The sequence below is a fragment of the Salmo trutta genome, chromosome 12 (assembly GCF_901001165.1).
Source record: "Salmo trutta chromosome 12, fSalTru1.1, whole genome shotgun sequence".
NCBI classification, from domain to species: domain Eukaryota; kingdom Metazoa; phylum Chordata; class Actinopteri; order Salmoniformes; family Salmonidae; genus Salmo; species Salmo trutta.
Window position 1 is genome coordinate 71704919 of NC_042968.1, and position 18045 is coordinate 71722963.

The following is an 18045-nucleotide window of genomic DNA, read 5'->3' on the forward strand; positions in this document are numbered from 1 at the left end:
GAGAAGTGTAATGGATTTCACTCCGTATTGATTCAAGATTTAATTGTCTTGTCACAAGCAAGGCAATACCTTGCACTGACAGCTGAATTCGATGCCTCCTACTGTTTGATAGGTAACCAAGACGTGAGGAGGTAGTCGAGCTAGCCTGCTTCTGCAACCTTTGTGTTGCAGTGCCAGAGACTCTGTTCCCCAGGCAAATACATAATGCCTGAGCCTCTTCTGATTCTTTCATTAATCGAACGAGCATCATAAGCCACACACGACAGCAGCATGGGGCCATGGATGGTTAGTCTGAGATTCCTGCCTCTGTATACCATCCAGGCTGTCAAGCTACATATTATGTAAATGCTCTGTTTACATGTGACAATATAAAGACAGCAAACCCAGTGGGGACCAGAGGCTACTGGGGCAATCTATGAAACGAGGAGGAAAGGAGGGAAAGAACAGAGAGACCCTGTTTAACCGTATCGCTAAATGAATGTAACATGTTGTTGATGAGTCTCTCTTTCTCTCTCTTGTCTTGGTCTCCCTATCACTCTCGCTCTCTCTTTGGACTGCAGAGCAGGAAAAACTAAGCACACACCTCTAAAAGGGAAGCTCCCAGGTACAGTATGTATTTGCTGTACCTTGTCAGTCAATTGTAAGGAGATTTGCAATGCAAAGACAGCAGGAAATAGAAGGGTGATATCCAACACCGGCAGATCATGTATTTCACAACACGTAATGTTGCAGGGAGGAAAGAATACTACATGAACGCTGATGCCTGTCAAGAGAATGCCAACCATATCCCATTACAAAATGCTAGCTAGAATCCTTGAAAACTATGCCATACTTCTAGAATATGAAGTAAAGTTGTGTGTGCTTGTGTGTATGACATATTTGTCAATATCATGTTGCCGATTATTCTCTCAAGACAAAAACACAACCAGACATGGAAAACAAGAATTAAAAACGACCATGATTGCATACTACATTGACCTCCCTTCCTTAAGCCAGGCTTAACATTTAACTTGTGCCGTTTGGGTCTTCATTATCAAACACACACAGTAGCCCTGAATAGATCGCTACCAAATGTCTACACATTGGCATAATCATCATAATAATGCCAGAACTTAACTAAAATATACAGCGCCAGTATCAATGCAGTGCTTAGATGTTTTATTTCATCCAGACTGCCAAGCCATGCAGCTTTTGTCTATCGTTTTAATATAGACACTTTTTATACACACAGCTATTCAGTAGAGTCTGAGAGGCTAATCAGAGAGAGGATGGCTCTGACTCCATCTCTGTCACATTGCAGCTGTCTATCCTCTTAACATCACTATTTAATTGGGGAATGATTAGCTGAGCCACAATGTGTGAGGCAAATAACTACAATGGCTGGTGGTTGCATAACGTATTTATAACACCCCCTGCCTCTAAGCAGACACACAGCCTAACACACAGCGCAGCCACTCCATCACTTAACACACACAGCACAGCCACTTTCTTGTGTGTGTGGTGGGTAAGTACAATAACTCTGTAAAAAGGGTGCACTTTCACACAAAACTTGTACACAGTACACCTTTGCACGGTCTCTTCCAAAGAGACTCAAAATAGAAAAAAAACATTTAGCCAGAGAGTGTCTTTAAAACCTCTGCAACATCAGCACCACCCAAATGCACAAATTAAAGTGAACTCACCTATAAATTTTATATCTGGTTGTAAATCCTTGGCGGAATCTTTCCACAAAGGAGAGGTAACTCCGAGAGTGGTGGAAAGGTCCGCGGTCGGAGATGAGCCAATCAAACTGCTTAGTGACATGTTGATCGGCGGCGGACAGGTCCTGGCGGGAAGACTGAACTGTTATATGGTCCCATATAAACAGGAAGCAGATGACCTCAATAAACCTCCAGTTCATGCTTTTCTTTCAGCCGCTCTCTGTTCATTCTCGCTCCATTATGTGGAGACCTGTGGAAAGACAGATAGAGAGAAAGAGGGGGAAGAGAGGGAGGGGGAGAAATATATTTACATGACGAGTCTATTTAAAAAATACTGGGGCGTCAGCGAAAGTGAAACAGACTTAATAGAATTAGGCTAATCGGCATTGACGGAAAATGAACAAGACAGTGTCACCGAAAGACTGTTTTCGATGTGATATGATTTGTGGATTTATTTATGTTGTTCTTTTTTCCCCCAATCTCAGGCCCCTCGTATCCTCCTCCCAGTCAGGGCCCAGATTGCAGCTTTCCATACTAACGAGGAATGTTGCCCTTTCAGCAGATGAAAATGAATTACATCCCTGGATGTGTGGCCTTCTCTTTCTCCAGACTAATTGGTGCCATGATAAGTTCAGACAAGGTTAAGAGGCTGCTTTATGATAAGTTGTGACATGGAGCTGGTTTACGTGGGGAAGCATTGTCTGATGTTCCCTCAGGAAATAAATTGCTAGGCAAAATGTTGCCAATCGACGGGCGATTTGATGGACCGTTTGAACACTTCAGTGGCGCTGTATTCAATATGGCTTGATTGGTGTGATTGGTGAGATATCCTTAAATGAGCATTCACTTGAGATACATTGGTTATCTGAAGATATATTGGTTAGGTGAACATGGGAAATGATGGTCCGAAGTGTATTGACATGGCAATGCAGATTTGAAGGCGAACCTCTGTCCAATCAATAACGTAAAGCCAATGTATCAGAGGAATTGGACACATTGGCAATACATGGATGAGTACAGCATGCAAGGTTCTCCAAAAGCAAACCTCAGCGAAGTTAACAATGATTTATAATGATATTGATTGGCAAGTGACCTCGAGAGTCTGTTAGACAGATCTCAGGTCAGAGTGGACAAGTCCTGTTTTCAGATCACACACTATGATGATCATGCAACACTAATTATATCTACCCAGTCTTATATACATGACATACAAATGAAGAGACAGGGCTGAAATAAGTGTACATGCATCCAAAAGGGATAGCCATAATTTTGCACAATGTACAAACACCCAGAAGATAATAATACATGTGTGTCTAATTCCCATGTGACAATGTGTCTGTGAGCCAGGTTGGGACATTTCCCTCTATTTCTCCCGACACAAACAGACTGATTGTTTGGTACAAACATGTCTTACCAAACTCCTAATCCCATTAAACATCATGCTTTATATTGTAGTGAACGGAGGGAACGGGAAGTGACATGTAACATGTTGATCGGCGAAGTCTCCAGTGTGAAAGGCAAATAACCTACGCATTGCTCCAATACGGTTAATCCACTTGGTGGGAATTGTAACGTGGCTCGGTACATTGCACCCTCTGAAGAGGCACGTCCCCGTGCTTCTACTAGCCTCAGCCCACTCACACGTCCGGGGCAGTGAGTTCAGATGGCCTGACAGCTGGTATCCCACTTCTGACACCGATACAGAGAACAAAGGAAGTGGGAAGCAAACCTGGGACTCAGGCGTGAAAGGCAATAACCCTTCGCGCCAATCGGGTTAAACCACTTGCTGGAAATTGTAACGTGGCTCATATAGCAAGGATTGCTACAGTATTATATAAGCACACAAATGCCTGAGTTTGGTTATCATATAATTGATGGTTATCATATAATTGATAAATGTTTTGGATTTTGGTTGGTGTAGCTATCTTGGCTACTCACCACCGCTCTATTCACCACCACTCTACTCACCACGCTCTTGAACTGGCTTCCTAGGTAAGCGTGCGCCTGGTCATGTCATCATTTTAGCCACAGATTGCAAATAGTTTTCTTCCATTCCGGGGGTGTTTTGAAAGTTGATTGTGAATGCTAATGTTTATGCTCATTATGCCATTGGTTTCATTAACTTAAGTGTTGGCCAATGTAATGTTAATTGCGCAATAGTATTGCCATTTAAGTGTATAATCACTATTATTAGGAATGCATCTGTTTAAAGGTGTGAGTAGTTTAAATTAGGATTCCTGTGCTCCTCATTCCTGAAGAGATTCTTGTACAGGTAACATGATCTGCCATATACCAAGATGTATAAGTCGATGGACGATTTTCCAGTTCTTGAGTAGAGGGAATTTTGCTATTTTGGCAAAGTTTATTGTTTATTTTTGTAAACTATTTCAACTCTGAATCCATTCTTCTGCATCACTGCCTGCACTGTAAAATAAATCAAATCTACTTTTGCACCTGAACCCAGTGACCGGGACCTTAACATCCCAGAAGTCAATGGTACCCTACTGTCACATTGCATGGACCACAGGATATTACAAGATATTACACTCATCAATTACTGCATAATGACCATACTGTGAATAATTCCAGACAGAATTGAAACCATTTCTGACAGAGTATTAAAATAATACATTTAGTCATTGTACGATGTCACCATACATTATTATCCAACTTGCCAGTGGAGTCATGTCTTTAGTTACTGATAAGAAAACCATTTCCATCTGTAATTATGTTTAAGAACTTTGGCCCCTGGCTGTAGAGCATCAAGCTATCAAATTAGTGCTACTATATGCAGAAATTCTTCCCTTTTCATGCTTTATTAGACAATAACAAGTCATAAAAGAGCAGCCACAATTTAATGGGTCTAATCTTTTACTGTAAAAGGGGGAAGAATAGTTTGATTACAAAAGCTATTGAACAGTAATGGCAGCCATACATATGTACTGGCAGGGTTCTTTACAGTATACCATCAAATAGATGACTATATCTGCCAATGCATTAATCTGTGATGATTCAGTAGGATTTGTGGATCAGTTCAGTCTCTGACACATACAAATCTCAGTTTAGTCTACCTGCATCCATATATCCTACTCTAGGCTATATACCCTAACCCATGACTAACAGAGTACCCACAGTCATATAGTTTACTGTATAATATGTTACCCATTGTGATGTTGCATACAATAGCGTGTGGTTCATGAAAATAGAACCTTAACAACAATGGCTGCAGACAATGCAGGTTTTCTGCTATGGTTGCAGAACTGAGACCGGAAAGAAACGGGTGGCATTGACTTAGGTTGCTTTGAGACTAACCAGAAACTCTGTGGCAATGACAAATCCATGGCAGGGTAATTTAATGAAGCCTGCTTTAATTTAATTAGTTTAAACTAATTTCAAGTTGGCTGTCAGAACATAACAATGCATCATCTCATTGAGAGGGGAGATGGAGAGAAGGGGATTCATAAATGATATTGCTCCGAGTTTGGGAAACAGAATGCATCATGTCTACCTTTGTGTGTTTGAGTGTGTGTGCGATGTGTGTGTGTGTGTGTGTCTGTGTGTGTGTGTGTGTGTGTCAGTGGAGGCTCCTTAGAGGAGGAAGGGGAGGACCCTCCTACTGAGTGAATTACATAAAAATAAAATAGTGCAACATTACAAAAGTCCAGTTCACCAGGGAACTCATTCAGCTGACCAGGGCCAGCCAATCACAGGCTCTACCTGCTGGCCGTAACAGGCCCCCTTTTTTAGATAAAACTATACTACAATATATTCACGTCACCAAATAACTGATTAAAACAGACTGTTTTGAAATGAAATTCTGTAGCCTCAACAGTACCCTCTAGAGTAGCAGCATAGTGTAGCCGGAGGACAGCTGTTTTTCATCCTCCTTTGAGTACATTGACTTCAATACAAAACCTAGGTGGTTCATATTTCTCACCCCCTTCTATAGACTTACACAGTAATTATGATGACTTCCGGAGAACGTCCTCAAACCTATCAGAGCTCTTGCAATATGAACTGACATGTCCATCCAATCAAAGGGTCAGAGAATAAATATAGTACTGAAAGTGTAAGCTACAGCTAGCTAGCACTGCAGTGCATGAAGTTGGGTGAGTAGTTGACGTAAAGATAGAGAAAGACAATAGTTGAACAGTTTTTAACAAATTAATTCATAAAACAATTAAGGAGAAGCAGCAGAGAGAGAGAGAGAGAGAGAGAGAGAGAGATTTTGTTGTCTTTGTTCTTCTTAGTTTATGTTTCACTTACTTAGCTAGCTTATGTAGCTAATTTAGCTTACTTAACAAGCTGACTCTAACAAAGAGGCATGCTATTTATGTTAGCTAGCTGGCTAAGGCTATCCTATTAATGTATTGCCACCGGGACCTGCCAGTGTAACTGCTAAACAGCTTGCTTTACACTGTGCTGTGTAGAGCTGTATTGGATTGGATTGTGGGTTTTCCAACATGTTAGTTCTAGTTTATTGCCAATAACGTCAATATGGTGAAAACTATGTAGTGATTAGCGATTATGGTATGATGAACTGTGCATGCGAGTGATCAAGGGTGTATTCATTCCCCCGATTCTGTTGCAAAACATTTCTTAAACTTATGTAGACATGTTTTGACGTTGGTGCAGTGGATGGGACCAGTATGGCAATACTGTGCCTGTCATCGTCACTGACCTTTATTGCCACACTGGTCCCATCCACTGCACCAACGACATTGGGGAAGTTAGCCACCTCAATAAACTTTTGTTTGGTGCTTACTTGTTCAGCTTCAGTTGATGGGAACTTGATAAATCTTCACACATGATTACTCAGTGCATCACACACTGCACTAACCACCCGACTCACAGAGGACGGACTAACTCTGTGCCTGCAAGCAAGGCTTGAAAGGATCCCAATGCTGGGAATCTCAGGGCTATCATGATTTGTAGGATGATTGGAAGACGGCATGCTCTCATGGTCTTTTAAAGTTTTAATTTAGAAGGTCAGCCAAGTACATGATAGAGTGTCGTGGTATTCGATATTGCCTGAGTAGAACATGGTCAGGGACATGTAGAGGATCCATCCAATTTCTGAGGGGCCTCTGTGGGTTCTCCCTCTCTCTAGCAGCTAACCAAAGAACTTCCATTATTCAAAGTATCATAGTAATCTTTGAATCACTAAATGTGATTTGTTTCAGGAAACTAGGCTTACAGTATCTTGTGCTTCACAACTTCACAGGAAAAGCATTTGAACATAAACATTTATTTTATAACATTTTGTGGGCAGAAATGCCTTCTGGAAAATGCGAACATTCACGTGCCTTAATAACAAACGTGTATGCCATCTGTAAATAAGAATACAATTGCTGAATTCTGAGCCTAGTTGGTTTAGTCACAAAAAAAGACATTGATTGGCTATGATAATGGATGGGTAGAACATGCTAAGAGATGAGTTCCGATTGGTAGCACACTTCTGTCTATAACATGAGCTGCTCAGTATGTGTAGGTAATACTTTCTAACCTAGCTTTTACACCTTCTATATCCTGTGCATGTGACAAATAAACTTAGATTTTACCATGTGTAGAACAACATGACCTGCATCAAAGTCAAATTAGGATATAACGTTAGGCCAACGAGACAGTGTCTAAGTTCTAAACTTTTCTGGTTGAATGCCCTGCTTTTATTTCATAACACTCATAACCGTAAGCTATTTTCTGTAATTAGCTCACCATTAACTTGTAAATAACGATCTTGTGAGTTTATTTTCCTGTAATAATGAATACAACTTAGCTTAGTTAAGATGTTGTCAGCTACATGATATGGTCATTATTTGAACTAGCTAACTAGCTAGAAACAAACCAAAACATTGTTTAAAAAGTTGCTTTTAGTTGCTTGGTTTGCTAGATTGACATATACTAAATTCATTTTTAAACGGATGGGTTTATTGATGTTATAATACACCAGTTACGCTATTTTGGACCACCAGGTTGTCGTTTCTGTGTTTATACTTTTTTGTAATGACAACAACAAGCTTGATGTCGGACGACAATAGAATGTGCATGATGTCACTGCGACAACTGTCTACAGACATGTCGATTGACGTAGTATAAACCAGCCTTTAGTCTTGAAATCTTTGGTTGTTTAGCTCACTACCTTACTCACTTTGTTTAGCACATGTGAATCCTTAAAGAAATGGGTGGGGCTAAGGCTTAAGAGGGTGTGAACGATGCTGAATGGGTTTAGATAATGAAGAGCTTTTAAAGCAAAATAACTTTCCCATTGTTCCTCAACCATAGTGTATGATATACCATTTTATAGTTCTGAGTCTCTACTTTTATCCAATGTAAAAAAACACAATTTCACATTTTGCTACATACAGTATTAGATCGAGTCGGTTGGTCACAAATATGATTATTAGTGTTTTTAAATATTGCCATTGTCACGTCCTGGCCAGTATATAAGGTTAATTGTTTTGTAGTTTGGTCAGGGCGTGACAGAGGGTATTTGTTTTATGTGGTTCGGGGTGGTGTGTTTGTGTAAAGGGTGTTTGAGTTAGTATGTCCGGGTTTTGGTTTATGTCTAGGTAGTTCTATGTGGAATCTAGTGTGTGTGTTTCTATGTTTGGTTGATTGGGGCTCTCAGTTGAAGGCAGGTGTTGTCTATCTGCCTTTGATTGAGAGTCTCATATATGAGGGTGTGTTTGTGTTTTGTGGGTGATTGTTCTGTGTTCAGCCCTAGGCTTTGCTAGACTGTTTTGTTGTTCGTTGGTTAGTTCTAGTAGCTTTGTTATTTTGTATTCAGTTGTTTTTTGTAAGTTAATAAATCTAAATATGAGCATACACGTACCTGCTGCATTTTGGTCCTCATTCCCCGACGACAACCGTGACAGAATCACCCACCACTCAAGGACCAAGCAGCAGAGGAAGGAGCAGAAGGCGTTCGAGTTGGACTGGCGGGAGAAGTGGACTTGGGAAGAAGTTCTGGACGGGGCCGGACCTTGGCATCAGGCTGGGGAGTATCGCCGCCCGCAGTGGGAAATAGAAGCAGCCAAGGCAGAGAGGCGTTGGTACGAGGCCAGAGTGGACGCGCTGAAGGAGATGCACGAGAGGCACCCCCAAGAAAATTTTGGGGGGGGGGCACACGGGTAGTTTGGCTAGGCGAAGGAAGAGCCGGAAGCCAGCTACCCGTGGTTATATGGAGGAGCGTATGAGGTGGGGAGCGCCATGTTTCGCTGAGAAGCGCAATATCTCACCCATACGCACGCACAGTCCGGTGCAAGTTATTCCAGCCCCTCGCAGGTGCCGTGCTAGAGCGGGCATCCAGCCTGGTAGGAGGATGCCTGCGCAGCGCATCTGGTCGCCGGTACGCCTCCGAGGACCAGGCTACCCAACTCCCGCTCTACGCACGGCTACCATCAAGCCCCTGCACAGCCCAGTCTGCCCTGTACGAGCACTCCGCTCGTGCAGGGCTACTAGTTCCATCGAGCCAAGGCGGGTTGTGCAGGAGGTAAGATCTAGACCGGCTGTGCGCCTCCATAGCCCTGGGTTTCCAGCTCCTGTCTCTCGTGCGGACCCGGAAGTGCGTCCACCCAGTCCGACTCGTCCTGTTCCCGCTCCCCGCACTAAACGGCAAGTGCGTAAACCCAGCCTCGCCAGTCAACAGTCGTCGGAGCTGCCCGTCAGTCAACAGTCGTCGGAGCTGCCCGTCAGTCAACAGTCGTCGGAGCTGCCCGTCAGTCAACAGTCGTCGGAGCTGCCCGTCAGTCAACAGTCGTCGGAGCTGCCCGTCAGTCAACAGTCGTCGGAGCTGCCCGTCAGTCAACAGTCGTCGGAGCTGCCCGTCAGTCAACAGTCGCCGGAGTGGTCAGACTGCGCTGAACTGCCGGAGTGGTCAGACTGCGCTGAACTGCCGGAGTGGTCAGACTGCGCTGAACTGCCGGAGTGGCCAGACTGCGCTGAACTGCCGGAGTGGCCAGACTGCGCTGAACTGCCGGAGTGGCCAGACTGCGCTGAACTGCCGGAGTGGCCAGACTGCGCTGAACTGCCGGAGTGGCCAGACTGCCCTGAACTGCCGGAGTGGCCAGACTGCCCTGAACTGCCGGAGTGGCCAGACTGCCCTGAACTGCCGGAGTGGCCAGACTGCCCTGACCTGCCGGAGTGGCCAGACTGCCCTGACCTGCCGGAGTGGCCAGTCTGCCCTGACCTGCCGGAGTGGCCAGTCTGCCCTGACCTGCCGGAGTGGCCAGTCTGCCCTGACCTGCCGGAGTGGCCAGTCTGCCCTGACCGTCCCGAATTGCCAGACTGCCCTGACCGTCCCGAGCTGCCAGACTGCCCAGACAGCCTGGAACGGCCTGAGCCGGAGCCGCCTCCAATATAGGTGGGTTGGGGAGGGGGGGTGTAGCACAGTGCCGTCGTTGACGGCAGCCACCCTCCCTTCCCTCCCTTTAGGAAGGGGGAATTTTTCTTTTGGGTATTGTTTGGGGGTATTTATATTTTTTTTGTGTTAAGGTGCTTCTGGGGTAGCACCTTTAAGGGGGGGGTACTGTCACGTCCTGGCCAGTATATAAGGTTAATTGTTTTGTAGTTTGGTCAGGGCGTGACAGAGGGTATTTGTTTTATGTGGTTCGGGGTGGTGTGTTTGTGTAAAGGGTGTTTGAGTTAGTATGTCCGGGTTTTGGTTTATGTCTAGGTAGTTCTATGTGGAATCTAGTGTGTGTGTTTCTATGTTTGGTTGATTGGGGCTCTCAGTTGAAGGCAGGTGTTGTCTATCTGCCTTTGATTGAGAGTCTCATATATGAGGGTGTGTTTGTGTTTGTGATTTGTGGGTGATTGTTCTGTGTTCAGCCCTAGGCTTTGCCAGACTGTTTTGTTGTTCGTTGGTTAGTTCTAGTAGCTTTGTTATTTTGTATTCAGTTGTTTTTTGTAAGTTAATAAATCTAAATATGAGCATACACGTACCTGCTGCATTTTGGTCCTCATTCCCCGACGACAACCGTGACAGCCATTATATGTTTGACTATTGTTATCTTAATTAAGTTTTCTATTTCAATACATTTAGCTTTGTCTTCTTTTGATATGACCATTATAATATTCATTATTTAGTCAAATATGTAATCAAAAGCTTTTCAAATTAAGGTTTGCATTGATTTGAAGAAACTTAAGTAAACATGGCACTTATTAAGACATGTTTTATTAATTCTTAAGAAGGTTTTGTGAATCCGGGTCCAGCTGACCAGGGCCAGCCAATCACAGGCTCTAACCGCTGGCCGTAACAGGCCCCCATTCCTTCTTGTGCTTTAGCTGTTTCCCGGAGGGCAGGTTGAGAAGGTCTCTGTAAACTCCTGTCCTCCACTACAACTCATAGCTGGACCTTTCCTGAACAGACAAGCCTTCCCTGGACTTACCCAACCATGTGTTAGTGTGTCACTGAACACGTAAGTGAACTTTGTTAGGGTTCATGTGTCTATTTGATCTGCATACATGTTATAGGCTGCTATTGCTTTCTTAGTATATACTTATACACTGAGTGTACAAAACATTAGGAACACCTGCTCTTTCCATGACATAGACTGACCTGGTGAATCAAGGTGAAAGCTATGACCCCTTATTGGTGTCACTTGTTAAATCCACTTCAATCAGTGTAGATGAAGGGGAGGAGACAGGTTAAAAGATCCAACACTTTTTTCCCATTTTCCCCTAAAATGACATACCCAAATCTAACTGCCTGTTGCTCAGGACCTGAAGCAAGGATATGCATATTCTTGATACCATTTGAAAGGAAACACTTTGACATTTGTGGAAATGTGAAATGAATGTAGGAGAATATAACACATTAGATCTGGTAGAAGATATTACAAAGAAAAATGTGTTTTAAATTTTTTTTGTACCATCATCATTGAAATGCAATAGAAAGGCCATAATGTATTATTCCAGCCCAGGAACAATGTAGATTTTGGCGACTAGATGGCAGCAGTGTATGTGCATGTTTTAGACTGATCCAATGAACCATTGCATTTCTGTTAAAAAGTTTGTATCAGGACTGCCCAAATGAGCCTAATTGGTTTATTAATACATTTTCAAGTTCATAACTGTGCACTCTCCTCAAACAATTGCATGGTATTATTTTACTGTAATCGCTACTGTAAATTGGACAGTGCAGTTAGTGTAACAAGAATTTAAGCTTTCTCACAATATCAGATGGGAAATGATCTTGTTACTTACAACCTCATGCTAATCGCATTAGCCTACGTTAGCTCAACCGGGAGACCCACTGATCTTGTAGAGGATAAAGGAGGATTTTTAGGCATTGAGACAATTGTGACATGGAGGGTGAATGGGCAAGGGTGAATGGGCAAGACAAAGTATTTAAGTGCCTTTGAATGGGGTATGGTAGTAGGTACCAGGCACACTAGTGAGTGTGTCATGAAATGCAACGCTGCTCAACCGTTTCCCGTGTGTATCAAGAATGATCCACCACCCAAAGGACATACAGCCAACTTGACACAACTGTGGAAAGCATTGGAGTCAACATGAGCCAGCATCCCTGTGGAACAATTGACACCTTGTAAAGTCCATGCCCAGACGAATTGAGGCTGTTCTGAGGACAAAAGGGGTAGCAAGTCAATATTAGGAAGGTGTCCCTAATGTTTTATACACTCAGTGTATATGCTTCCTTAAGATGTGTATATGTGACCCGATTCAGGAAACTAGGCGTATGTCTGAAGTCACGACTTCACAGGAGAGCCATTTGAAGGTAAAACATATTTTTTTTATCAAAATGTGTTTTTTGGCAGAAACGCCTTCTCGAACATGTGAACTTTAATGTGCCATAATAACAAACTTGTATGCCATTTGTAAATACGGATAAAATTGTTCAATTACGAGCCTTGTTGGTTAAGCCACATAAAAAGTTGGCAACCTTCCCACTAGCTGAGATAATGAGTGAGCAGAACATGCCGAGAGAGGAGTTCGGATTGGTCTGCCATATTGAAGGCGTCTGTCTATTTGAGCTTGTCAGTCTGTGTTGGTAATCCTGTCAAATGTGGCTTTTTTAAAAATGTATTGTGTAGTGGAGATGTATGTGTTGCTCTCCATTTTCTGGAGGATCAAGTTTTGAAATCAGTGGACAGAAAGTGACAGAAAGTGGTTTCATTTCAAGCTAAAGTGTACTGTTAGCTAGCTAGCTAACGTTAGTTGGCTGGCTCCCTAGCGGACGTTATTATTTGTTTCCCAAAGCCATTTGCTTTTCTAGTTGGCATTGGCATTGTTGCCACTTTGTTCATTGCTGTTTAACTAGCTAACGTTAGCTGGCTGGCTCGTTAGCTAACGTTACGCGACGTGTGTGATCTTAAACGTTGTTTACCTAGCTAGGTTCATTATTTACCAAGATAGCTAGCTATATGTCTTAGCTGGCTGGCTCGTTAGCTAACGTTACATGTGTACAACACCCTTTGAAAAAGGCCGGTGTCAGTAATCGTCTGCAAAAAAGCGTAATAAAATTGTTGCCAGCAGAGCTGTTTTCATGTTATCCAGAGGTAAACAAGTCATCGGACAGAGCGTCAAGTGTGCGCTCCGAGAGCAAAACGAGATCTGTGGGGCTAAAGCTAAAGAGGGTGTGAAAGATGCTGAATGGGTGTAGACAATGAAGAGCTCTTCACTAGATACGAAAATATTAAAATGTGATTTTTTCAAAAGTGAGTTTACAAGTTGATCAACTTTCAAAGCAGAATTACTTTCCCATTGTTCCTCAAATACAGTGTATGATATACCATTTTGTAGCTCTGAGTCTTTACTTTTATCCAATGTAAAAAAAAACACAATTTCACATTTTGCTACATAAAACCGAATCCAGGTGGTGAGTCACATTCTGTATGTCTTCCGCCTTCTGTAATCCCATGTTACATACTTCACACAGTCTGCCCCTTTGCAATATTTCTGTGTACCTTTATGTTAAGGCCATTCAGTGAAATCTCTCCCCATTGCTTTTTATGGGCAAAGATGGCTGCCAGTCATGTCATTGCATATATTAACCTAAAATGGCCGACCAGTGACATCATAATGTCCAGTCACTTACTGATATGGTCAAAGCCACATCCAACATGGCCGCTTGTTAGCATGTTAGCATCCTAGTCTTTGTAGCCTCTAAAATGATGCTAACTTGCCCTTACTGTACATACTACTGTGTACTATTACCTATAGCCTTAGGCCTATTAGCCTTTGGCCTTCGAGCTCCGCCTGTACATATTGTATACTATGCTAGTCAATAAATGCATTCTGTTTTATACTGCCTATGCTATTCTACCCCTTACTACAGTATGCTACCATTTGTGCTATGTAGCCTGTTCGCCTTAGATTAAAATGTACTATGTATATTTTGGGGCGGCTGTAGAAAACTCTTACAGTCCCTCTAACTCACGGCTTTCTCTAACTCTTGAAACAAGTAGCCTACCTGCCCCCAAATCTGCCCCCAACTCTGCAGAGAGCAGAGGCGGGGGATGGGTCCCCATCGTTTACAGGCTTCTCTGTTTGCACCTCTGGAGCTCTCTAGTTACATGCCACACCCAGTGACATTGATCGCCCATCACCACCTTTGACCCGCCCCAACTGCATCTCCTCAAGGCATCCGCCCAAGTACAAGAGCACGGTCCAGCCCAGTCTGGGCTTAGTCTTCAGCAAGCAGTGGCAGTGAGGAGCTCTCATAAACGTCTGCCTTGCTCACCAACAGCTGGGCTACAACATGGACCCTTTCTCCTGAAGCCCTGGACTTTCCCAACATGTTAGTGTTAGTGCGTCACTGCCCTCTAATGGGATAGAGCACCTTGTCTGTAACTATCTGATAGCCATTCCTGCCATAGGCGTTAAGATGGCCGCCGACCAGTGTTGTTGTTTTTGTTGACATGCAACCTAAGATGGCGCCACCATGGTCTTATTCAACATGATTTCTGTTGACATATTAGCATTGTTAGCCATATATAACGCTAACCCGCTACCGCTAATGGTGTTGTTTATGTTATTGCTGTGTTAGCTAATGGCCTTCGGCCTGCTAGCCTAGCGTGATAACTTATTACCCTTGCTTGGGGGTGGGGAATGGAATTTATTACATTTTTATTATTTTTATTTTTCTCTTGGGGGGGCTGTGGGAGGGGTCTCGGATGGAGGGGCAGCTATAGGGGAACTGTGGGGGGATCTTGGGGGGGATATGTTGGATGACTGGAGTGGTGTAGTTGAGCGGCTTCACTGCAAGTATATTGTATGCTTTGGATATTCAATAAAATAAATAAAAAAATGTATTATCCTTGCTCGTTGGCCCTGTATATATTGTGTGCAATGTTTGTCCTATTAGCCTAGTGCTAAGACCTTATAGCTGCTATTGTATATATTGCTATACGGTGTGCTACATTAGCTAATATACAATACTGTTAGCCTAGACAACTAACGCTAGTTTTCCTGTACACACTGTGTTCTGGGTTAATCCTTCCCTCATTAAAATGCAAATCAATTTATAACATTTTTGACGTGTTTTTCTGGATATTTTTGTTGTTATTCTGTCTCTCACTGTTCAAATAAACATACCATTAAAATTATAGACTGATCCTTTCTTTATCAGTGGGCAAACATACAAAATCAGCAGGGGATCAAATACTTTTTCCCCCCACTGTACGTCCTCTAACTGCAGCACTGGGACAGTTGCACCTAATGGAAACTGCCGCCTCTATTGGAGACCACCACACGGTGACGCTCTTTTTCAGAAATAGAAAAAAGGCCATGCACACAAAAAAATCTAATTTGCATCCCTAATCCTAAATGCCACCAATAGCCACTGGTGTGTTTGTGTGTGTTGAGTATTCACATATGTGAGGCTGGCCCAGTATGTGAGAGCCTGCTTGCATGCATATGTGTCACCGTAACACTAACATATGGCCACTTACCAAATGAATGTTGTATTATGAAAAAGGTTAATGGAAAACAAACTAAAGGTTATTCTAAAGTGTTGTCTCCTAAATGGATGAGAATGTGGTTGGGAAACTGGGTTATCTGGCTTTGTATCAGATATTGGGTTTTGTAATTATGCCATTAACATTGGTATCTTTAACTTCTAAATCTGATAGAACCAACAAAAATATACAGTACCAGTCAAAAGTTTGGACACACCTACTCATTCAAGAGTTTTAGGATGATTCTAAGGGCCTGTGACTGACATGGGCCCTAAAAAAAATATTAGAATATTAGGAAAAAACATTTCAACATTCAATTATTAACCTATCATCATTAATCAAATATTTTATTTACAATGTACTAATAAAACTAATGGTTTCTTTTTCTTTTCTTGTTTTTGGCAAAAAGTAAACATCCAGAGAGCCTCTGTATTGCCCAACCCCCACACGGCAAACGGAGGAAAGTGCGGTTTGAATAAATGCTTAAGAGCCTGCTGCTGCCTACCACCGCTCAGTCAGACTGCTCTATCAAATCATAGACTTAATTATAATATAATAAACACACAGAAATATGAGCCTCAGGTCATTAATATGGTCAAATCCGGAAATATTTAGAAAACAAAACGTTTATTCTTTCAGTGAAATACGTAATCGTTCCGTATTTTATCGAATGGGTGGCATCCCTAAGTCTAAATATTGCTGTTACATTGCACAACCTTCAATGTTATGTCATAATTATGTAAAATTCTGGCAAATTAATTACGGTCTTTGTTAGGAATAAATGGTCTTCACACAGTTCGCAACGAGCCAGGCGGCCCAAACTGCTGCATATACCCTGACTCTGCTTACACTGAACACAAGAGAAGTGACACAATTTCAGGCACCTCATTGATTATATGCAACGCAGGGCAAGCTAGTTAAACTAGTAATATCATCAACTATGTGTAGTTAACTAGTGATTATGTTTAGATTGATTTTTTTTTAAAGTTTAATGCTAGCTAGCAACTGGCTCCATGGCTATTTGCTGCCTGCACTCGCGTAACAGGTGATCGGCCTGCCACGCAGTCTCCTCGTGGATTGCAATATAATCGGCGTCCAAAAATGCAGATTACCGATTGTTATGAAAACTTGAAATTGGCCCTAATTAATCGGCCATTCCGATTAATCGGTTCGACCTCTACTTCAAAGACTTGATCAGTGACTTTGCTAGCAAGAAGGCTTAGCACTGGGCTCTTGGTGAGTAAGGCTGAGCAAGGGCCAGTGATAACTGTTAAATGGCATGGCTGTGGATATTGGATCACTACACACATGATGCCCACAGGCTGAGAACAAGACTGAGAACAAGATATATCTCAAAGTAATGGCTGGATTGCCATAAAATGTGTTGTGCACAATCAAGACCCCAAGTGGAAGAAACCTATTGATTTGGTGACCACTTGACCTTTCCTCTAGCGCTACCATCAGGCCTTATCATTTCCATTTCATTTTCCATTTCCACTTTTACAGCTGCTTATTTTCTAGTTGGTATGTATACTTAGTTGGTATGTATACTTATACTTGATTTTATTATTTTGTTTGTTATATCATTCTATAGATGATAATGTTAATTTATTTTAATTGAAGACGTTAATGTATATTTCAGTTATATTTATTTTAAGTTATTCATTAATGTTAAGAGAATTTTCTATTAATGAATTTTACCATTAAAATTACATTTAGACTGTAAAAGATGGCCTTTAGCACATTTCTTATAGAGGGTATCAGTCTCGCATCAAATCGGGAATTCCACTGTATGCAGAATTTTGCATGCATATCTGCACAGTGTTATATTTTCACAGCTCACTGTCAGTAAATATTGGACTACAAGAGTTGCAAGCCTGCAAAGGGAGAGTTGTGTGATATCTTTTCATGGGGCCCAAAATCCCTGGTGGCGCCCCTGTTAGTAAGCAAAAAAAGTGTTAAACAAATCAAAATATATTTTATATTTTAGCCACCCTTTGCCTTGATGATAACTTTGCATACTCTTGGTATTCTCTCAACCAGCTCATGAGGAATGCTTTTCCAACAGTCTTGAAGGAGTTCCCACATATGCTGAGCACTTGTTGGCTGCTTTTCCTTCACTCTGTGGTCCAACTCATCCCAAACCATCTCAATTGGGTTGAGGTCGGGTGACTGTGGAGGCCAGGTCATCTGATGTAGCACCATCACTCTCCTTCTTGATCAAATAGCCCTTACACAGCTTCGAGGTGTGTTTTGGGTCATTGTCCTGTTGAAAAACAAATGATAGTCCCACTCAGCGCAAACCAGATTGGATGGCGTATCGCTGCAGAATGCTGTGGTAGCCATGCTGGTTAAGTGTGCCTTGAATTCAAAATAAATCATGACAGTGTCACCAGCAAAGCACCATCACACCTCCTCCTCCATGC

At 42.4% G+C, this 18045-nt stretch overlaps 1 protein-coding gene across 2 annotated transcripts in view; it reads right to left on the reverse strand.

The window, feature by feature from the left end:
• The window catches only part of LOC115204093 (BMP/retinoic acid-inducible neural-specific protein 1), a 126851-nt gene that overhangs the window by 82810 nt on the left and 25996 nt on the right, over positions 1-18045 (reverse strand). For both annotated transcript variants that reach the window (XM_029769400.1, XM_029769401.1), the window contains one exon: positions 1683-1950. In XM_029769400.1, coding sequence (XP_029625260.1) covers positions 1683-1900 — 218 coding nt within the window. In that variant the 5' untranslated portion in view covers positions 1901-1950. The remainder of the gene's footprint in view (positions 1-1682; positions 1951-18045) is intronic.